Source organism: Solea solea, chromosome 3 (assembly GCF_958295425.1).
Source record: "Solea solea chromosome 3, fSolSol10.1, whole genome shotgun sequence".
NCBI lineage: Eukaryota > Metazoa > Chordata > Actinopteri > Pleuronectiformes > Soleidae > Solea > Solea solea.
In genome coordinates, this window is record NC_081136.1 from 4,951,206 (window position 1) to 4,959,553 (window position 8,348).

The 8,348-nt window shown below is 37.8% G+C and overlaps 1 protein-coding gene across 3 annotated transcripts in view; it reads left to right on the plus strand.

The window, feature by feature from the left end:
- The window catches only part of LOC131456418 (solute carrier family 12 member 6-like), a 31,555-nt gene extending 23,458 nt beyond the window's left edge, over positions 1–8,097 (plus strand). Inside the window, exons 21-28 of one of the 3 annotated variants that reach the window (XM_058624747.1) lie at positions 66–235; positions 692–823; positions 1,885–1,992; positions 2,897–2,920; positions 4,024–4,095; positions 4,227–4,501; positions 4,819–4,952; positions 5,480–8,097. In XM_058624747.1, the coding sequence (XP_058480730.1) occupies positions 66–235; positions 692–823; positions 1,885–1,992; positions 2,897–2,920; positions 4,024–4,095; positions 4,227–4,501; positions 4,819–4,952; positions 5,480–5,571 (1,007 nt within the window). In that variant the 3' untranslated portion in view covers positions 5,572–8,097. Of the gene's footprint in view, positions 1–65; positions 236–691; positions 824–1,884; positions 1,993–2,156; positions 2,361–2,896; positions 2,921–4,023; positions 4,502–4,818; positions 4,953–5,479 lie in introns of those variants that run through there. The other 2 variants (XM_058624746.1, XM_058624745.1) reach the window with 2 other exon arrangements.
- Positions 8,098–8,348: the final 251 nt, after the last annotated feature.

Consider the following 8,348-nt stretch of genomic DNA (forward strand, 5'->3'; position numbering starts at 1 on the left):
CTCACTGGATCTCCTCTTTATCCGTCGTGTAATTGTACTAACGGCGCCCCCTCTCTTCTGTGCAGACACAGTGCGGGTGACCACGGCGGCACACCTGGCCCTGCTGGTGCCCAAAAACATCTCCCTGTTCCCCAGCAACAGTGAACCGTGCACGGAGGGCTACATCGACGTCTGGTGGATCGTCCACGATGGCGGGATGTTGATGCTGCTGCCCTTCCTCCTGCGCCAGCACAAGGTCTGAGAGATTACATATGATCAATATCATACACACATTTGAAAGTTAAGAATTTTCAAACCTTAACAATGAGGATTTTTGTGAGAGTGTGTCCATTTTATTTGGGTGTACCAAATAAATTGTCACATTGATCGGGACAGAATTACTGTATATTGATATTATTGTTATCCCAGGACATTTATCGCATTGTATTGTAATCCAACTCATTATTTCTTCATGAATTATTTTGCACATCATGTGTAAAGCTAATAAGAAAATTGAAGAACAAAAATTATGAAAAAAGAGAAAGTTGTTATGATTAAAAGGAATAGAGATCTTTAAAAAAAAAAAAACAGATTCAGAACTAAAGTGATGAAATAATGTCTCAAAGGAATCCGTTTATGGAATGAATGGAGGAAATGACGTCCACCTCCTCTGACTGTCCTCTCTCCTCTAACTGTCCTCTCTCCTCCTCAGGTTTGGCGTAAATGCGAGATGCGAATCTTCACCGTGGCTCAAATGGAGGACAATTCCATCCAGATGAAGAAGGACCTGGCAACCTTCCTCTATCACCTGCGCATCGAGGCTGACGTGGAAGTCGTCGAGATGGTGCGTCATATTAGCACTGAGTAATTAAACTTGTATAAACTACACTAAGTTAAGTAAAATATAGATGCAAGAAAAGAAACTGCAGTAAGAAGAAGAAGTTAGTAAGTGTAGAGGTATGGGGAATGCTAATGACAGCAACTGAAAGAAAACACACTATAGTTTAGACATTCAAAGTTCTTGAAATACAAGTTGTTCTACTTTATTTACTTTATCTATTTGCGTATGTATTTGCATATGTATATATAAATTGTTATATATTTAATTTATAATATAATATGGACCTACAGTAATTGTTACTGCCTTCGGTGCTGTAACGACTGAATTTCCCCATCGTGGGAAGTCTTATTTTATTAATCAGTAGAGGATTAGGGCCAACTCTGAAATCTGAGGTGGGGAAAAGTCAGAATTCTGACAATAATCACAGAATTATGAGATAATAAAAGTCAGATTCAATTGTAATTTTTTTTACTGAATTCGGACTTTAATATCAGAATTGTTTTTTTCTTTGTTCTTTTTTTTTATTACAGAATTCCGATTTATCTTAGAATTCAGAGAAAAAAAAGTAACATTTCTGAGAATTCAGACTTATTTCTGGGGTTACAGGCAGAATTCTGCCTTTTTTTTCTTGTTCTTTTTTTTTTTTTACATAATTCTCAAATTTAGAGGAGAAAGTCAGAAATCTGAAATCAAAGTCAAAATTCAGAGAAAATAGTGATTATAGTCAATAATTCTGCCTCTGTTTTTAACAGAATTCTGAGAAAAAAGTCAGAATGTCTTGAATCTGAGAATTCAGGCTATTTTATTTGTTTATTTTTAAATTCCTCTCTGCAGACATTTTTATTACATGAAGCACTAATCCTCTTCCATGCGTATGACAGTATCATGACTTCTTGATCCACTTGAGAGAAGATAAACAAAAAGAAACATCTGGTGGTTTGTGGAACCAACCAGAAAGGATGTCGTTCCTGGTGCCTTGTGCGCGCGTTACATCTGCTCCTTCAGAGTTTTTATTTAAAAAAGTTTCCTGACTCTGAGCAACGTCTTTTTTTCTCTCCCCGCAGCACGACAGTGACATCAGCGCTTACACGTACGAACGGACGCTGATGATGGAGCAGAGATCGCAGATGCTGCGACAGATGAGACTCTCCAAATCAGACCGGGAGCGAGAGGTAACGTTTGGAGGCTGCTGACCAACATTTACATGTATATCTATAGATATATAACAAAAAAAAGGTTATAAATATTGCACCTGAACAGTGAGTCAAACAACGGCGGACGTGTGAAACACACTCAAACCGTATGTGTCTGTCGATGTCGTGCATCATTTTATCAGGAAAACCCTGGTAGCAGCAGCAGTAGGCCACAGGCAGATGGCGCTGCAAAGTCTCAGGTGAGGTCAGAGGTTATGACCGTCAAATTCAGTGAAATACAAATGTACTGGACGCTCTTAAAACACAGTATCTCGCAGATAGCCTTATTTCTGCTTCAATTATTCAATTATTTTAAGAAAATACTTTCTTAACTTTTAGATGTAAAGGCTCTTTACAACCATGTCTTCATGTGGGGAAAGAATACGGAGAAAAAAACGTGTTAAAAAATGTAGGAATATTTACAAATTAAAGGTCAAGTCAGATTTTCCTCTGCTGTTTGGAGGTCGAACAAAAATTACTGAAATTTAGGGCCAAACAATATTTAATCTTTTGAGATTGAAGTTGTAACATTACGAGAATAAAGTAATGACATTAAGAGAATAAAGTTGTGATATTACGAGAATAAAGTCGCGAAATTACAAGAATAAAATTGCGACGTTACGAGAGTAAAGTCTAATAGTATTACTAATATTACAACTTTATTCTCATAATATAATGACTTTATTCTCGAAAGATTCCATTTTTTTCTTCGTTGTTTGGCCCTAATACTCTGCCGTGGATAAATGTCCCTGTAGGAGCAAAAAAAAAGGTTTTTTCTTTCACAGTTTTCATGTACAATTTTGTTTGAGTTTGACATGAAGGAAAAATGCACACGTTCCCACTTTAACTTCACGTCGTCTTCTTGTGCCTCTGGTGTCGTCAGAGGGTTCGCTGGAGCTTTGATGACGTGAGTTCACTGGTGATGCAGTAGTGAAGCAGCAGCAGCAGCTTCTGACGTAGAGCAAGTTTGACTTTAAGTGGTTCGAGGCTTTTTTTGGGATCCAAAAAAACGAGAGCAAATGAATCCTTCAGGAAACAAAAAAACCTTCTGGTTGTTTTATTTTGAAAGCCAGCTGAATGCAACTTCAGCATATTCCAGATATGAACTTACTTCAGGTAAATTTGTGCATATGTTGGTGGAAAAGCATGTGACAGGTTGATTTTATGTTGTGGTCACAAAAACCCTTCATTTATTGTTTTATTGAGTCTCAAAAATCCCATATCTGTAAAAAAAAAAAAACACTAAGCTCTTTCAGCACTTTTTTTTCCTCAAGTTTGTTTATCTGAAGGATTCACTTCATCATTCCTGCTTTTATTTAGTTAGGTATATAATAGCTAGAAAATGATAATTCAGGTCATTTGAAGTGTGGTTTGTAGGATAGTCAGTGTTGCCTGAGCTGTTTGCGCCCCCTGCTGGCTGCCTTCACCCGAGACAGAAGTGTTTGCCTTCACTTAAAACAATGGCTGCCAGTGAAGAATATGTTCAATGCTTTTTTCACTGTTAGGCAGACTTTACTGCCTGGAAACTCAGGTTTGTAAACGGCTTACTCCCTGCACCAAAGTCCATACAGAAAATCCTCGATTTTACTTCACTGCAACTGAGGAGTTGTTGATCCGCTGCTGCCTATGTCCTTAAATTCAAATGTGTTATTTTAATACATCGGTGTTTGAGATCCTTTGTTCCGATTTATCTAAGTGACACAAAATGACCACAGCAGCTTATGTGTCCTGTTGCTAAAACGCAGTTTTTCTCTATGTACTTTGGTGCAGGCGAGCAAGCGGTTTACAAACCTCAGTACCGAGTTGAGAAAAGGTGAAAACACATTCTTGAGATAATTGTACCACACTTAAAAGAACCTGAACCTGTCCTGGGTCAAATTTGCTTTAGAAACACCAGCGTAGACGTGTCCCTGTAGTTTTCCTCCAGAGCCTCTGTTAGAGTAGACTGGCCCCTTTTGTCATTGCCGTTTTTATTATAGGAAATATTAGGTGGCTTTGTGTCGTTTGTAGGTGTATCTGTCGCCCGGGTACAGGAGTGTGGGACTCTCCTCAAACAGCCGCACAGGAAACAGAGGCAGACAGGTACAGAGAGAGAGCAGTAAGGAGAGCAGTGGTGTAGAAAAACGAGGCTTTGCTTTAGGGACGAGTAGAAAAGCTTCAAAGTGGTGACGAGGTAGGAACAAACGGGGTTTTTGGTTTCTGCCAAAACTCAGGCTCAGCTGGTGAAGGACCGCAACTCCATGCTACGTCTGACCAGCATCGGCTCGGACGACGATGATGAAACAGACGGCCCGGAGCGAGACCGGCCGACGGGCGGCGGAGGCGGTGGTGGTGGTGGCGGCGGCGGTGGTGGTGGCGGTGGAGGCAACTGCGAACACAACCGCCGTATTCAGATGACGTGGACGAAAGAGAGGACGTCGCATTTCAGAGTGACGCAGTCTGGCTGCTCCACACCTGAGGGCTTCAGAGACATGCTGAGCATCCGACCGTGAGTTCACAAACACTGGGTCAGGACCCGCAAATGAGTCGCATGTGATTTGTTTGTGGTCCCCAAACAAATTTGCATAATTTTCCCAACCTTTTGATTAAGAGTCATGTTTATCTGTTTGAAATAATATGCAATAAAACATTTATATTGTGATTTGGGTCACGATAGTCTTTAAAAACAGATCCTTATATGGAAAGTCTGGGAAACTTTATTGATTTGTTGTTGGTATATACAGTGTATACCTTTTGTTTCACATGGACTACACCACTGATCAGATAAATAAATACTGTGTTTTTCATGTTTTTTTTCTCTCTCAGGGATCACTCCAACGTCCGGCGGATGCACACGGCCGTCAAACTCAATGAGGTCATTGTTAACAAATCCCATGACGCCCGACTCGTCTTGCTGAACATGCCAGGACCTCCCCGAAACACGGACGGAGACGAGAACTGTATCCTTATCATCAAGGGTTGAAAATTACACACAAATTTACCGGCTGATTCTGTTTAACTCATATATATACATATACATATGTATGTATATGTATATATATATATATATATGTATATATATATATATATATATGTATATGTATGTGTGTATATATATATATATATATGTATGTGTGTATATATATATATGTATGTGTATATATATGTGTGTGTGTATATATATGTGTATATATATATATATGTATGTGTGTGTGTATGTGTGTATATATATGTGTGTGTATATGTATATATGTATATGTATGTGTATATATGTGTGTGTGTATGTGTATATATGTATATGTATATATGTGTATATATGTATGTGTATGTGTGTATATATATATATACATATATGTATGTATGTGTATGCTTTTTCTCCTTCATTAGATACTAACTGAGCTATCTGGCGCCACAATTTTTTAGCTAACTTTTGGCTAACTTCCTGTCCATTTTCTGTGCAAAAAAGGTCCTTTAACTCATTGTCCAGACATGGAGTTCCTGGAAGTTTTAACCGAAGGACTGGAGCGAGTCCTGTTGGTCAGAGGCGGAGGAAGTGAGGTTATCACCATCTACTCCTGATCGGACACCCACCAAGCATTACGGAAGCAGCCAAGTGGGAAGTGGGAGGGGCCTAACCTGCTCTTTTCCTTTCATTTTTCTTTTTAAATACTTTTTTCCTGTCACGACAAAGGATTTCCATTCCACTTGTGTCGCTACAGGAATGCTAACACAATTCCATGAATGAGCAAAAAGGAATAAAACAAAACTATGTGTGTAAGTCGGAGAGAAGTCCGGGACCAGCCACGTGTTAAAGCAGTGAATGAGACGGCGGGAGAGTGCGACGAGGCCGCGGAGGGCGTGACAAGACTCAGGGTTGACTTTTGTACAGAATGTATTTTGGAACCGTGCGAGTTTCAGCCTGAACGTCTGATGCGAGCGTTTTTACGATGTTTCCGTTCCTCCTGGAAGACCAAGAGAAGTTTATTCCCGTAACTCATACATCATGAAACTAAAGGAAAAGGAGGAGGAGTCTGTAGTTTTAAACCTGAACCTTAAAAAAAAAAAAGCTGCATATAAATACTGGAAAACCACCATATCCACTGGTATTTGCACAAACCTCAGTTTCCTGTCCGACACAGTGACGTTTAATGTGGAATTAACTTAATTATTTCAGAATTTTTGCTTGTTTGGGGGGGGGTTCAAAACCTGCTGTGGAAAACGGTTTCTGCCAGGAAAGACTTCAAAAGTCACGCTACTCCTCAAACTCCTGGAATTTTACTTTCCAAGTTTAACTTGGTTTCCAAAAACTTTAATTTGTTTGTTTTGACACAGAATTACAGTTCCTCAATTAAAGAAATGCAAAATCTGAGTCAAATTTAATAGATTGAAGTATGTGTCTTTTTGATTTGCTAAGTCAAACAATGAAAAATTATGCAATGGGTCAGACGGTAAATCAGAAATATATGAAAAGTTAAAATATTAAAACACAATCATGGGACAAAACATTTCAATATACAAAGGAAATGTTTTTAAATGCGCATTCAAAGTTATAAATAACAGTGAATTTTTTACAATGGGGTCAAAATGCTAAAATGGTATATTAGATTTATTACATTAAAATTAGACTTTATTTTTGAAAATTAAATAAGATCAAGGCACAGTCATGAGACAAAAATTACTTTCATTACTTTCAGTCACAATTCTAAGATTATGAAACGTCAAATTGTTAACAAAAATTTAAGCGAATTACGAAACTGTTGAAATAGTTAAAAAGTGCAAATTCAAATAATTTAACTTTTATCAGTTTTAGTAGGATTTCTTTTGTCGTGAGCCTCCATATTTAAATTTGTGTGTTTAAATTTCACCAATTCCCGTGTTCTTTTTTTCCAGGATGGTAAAAATCAAACATTAGATTTAAAAAAAAAATAAAATTGTCAGCTTAATGAAAAACCACAACAAAACAGCAACAATAAAACATCTTTTGAGGATACGGTAAGAATTATATTTAAAAAAAAATTTCTCACAAGTTCTCAGTTTCCACTTCAGTTTCCAATTTTCAACGATCAAACTTAACGATAACAATAACCACTGGACAATATCTTACCCTGTATTGCAGTCAAACACCAGCAGGGTGCTAATCTGCTAATGTGTTAGCTGTGCAATATCTCGGGTTGAATTGAAGGTGGGTGGGGCTTTCTCTACGCAATGCTTTTATAGAACGGTTTACGTTCCACCACAGCCAATTGGGGAAACATGCCAACTGACCCTCAAAACCAACATCCTCTGTGTTCCAATCAGCATGAATTGGGGCGTGTTTTCCCAAGGGGGCGTGGCTGTAGTTGGACATTGTTGACCCAGCAGGAGAACGAATTAAACCAATGTCGAGGAAGATGTCAGAGGTCTTCGTCGTCTCTGTTTCGTGCCATAAACCGACCAACCTCGTGTCGGACGCATGTGAATAGTTTGCGTGTTACATTAAATGTCAACGTTGGTTGAAGGTCAATTTTTTTATTTTTTTTTATTTGGGTGATGGTGGTGGTTGTTGTGAAGGAAGGAAAAAGTCGACACACTGGAACTTTGTGGAGAGAAACCGCTGCACTGCATGCTTTCAAAATAGCTTCCTCACTCAAATGTACGTGTGTGTGTGTGTGTGATATGAATGAATGATTGTAAATGTGTACATTTGACACAGTGAAATTGTGTTTTTCATTTCTTTTGAATGGAAAGTATTTGCTACGCTATGTCGTTTGAGCTCATACCGTGAATCTCTCTCCACCTCACTGTAAACATCCTGCTTTGTCTGTGTGTGAGTGAGTAAGAGTGAGTAAGAGTGAGTGAGTGAATGCAAGCTTTTTTTTGCTAAATGGTCTCTAAACTGTGTTCAAAGCTTTTTTTTTTGTCTTTTTTACAGTGTTATTGTGTGGGGGATTCTTTCACGTTTGTTGTCGTCGTTTCCGAAAATCATTGTTTTCTCGCCTGTACATAAAGACAGTGAAAAGAAACGATCCCAAGTTTTATCTTTTTTTAATTACATTAATATAAAAAGGAATCTTTAAAAAAAAAAAAATGCTTGAAAAATCTAATAAAAGCAATTTTGAACGGAAACTCACAACTGTGTCCAGTTTTGTGAAATTTATGCTTGTGGTTTAGTTGTACATTCATTTTGTCTATCAACAATTTTAATAAAAGCATATTTTTGTAGCTTTAAAGACATGTTCTAATTTAAAAAACAATTCATTAACATTTTTAAATATTTAGCATTTTTAATGCAAGGTAAACATTTACTGGGTGCAACATACAAAGGTGATAAAAAAAAAATTCGAGTACAATCCATGAAATAGTTCGAAGAAGCATCA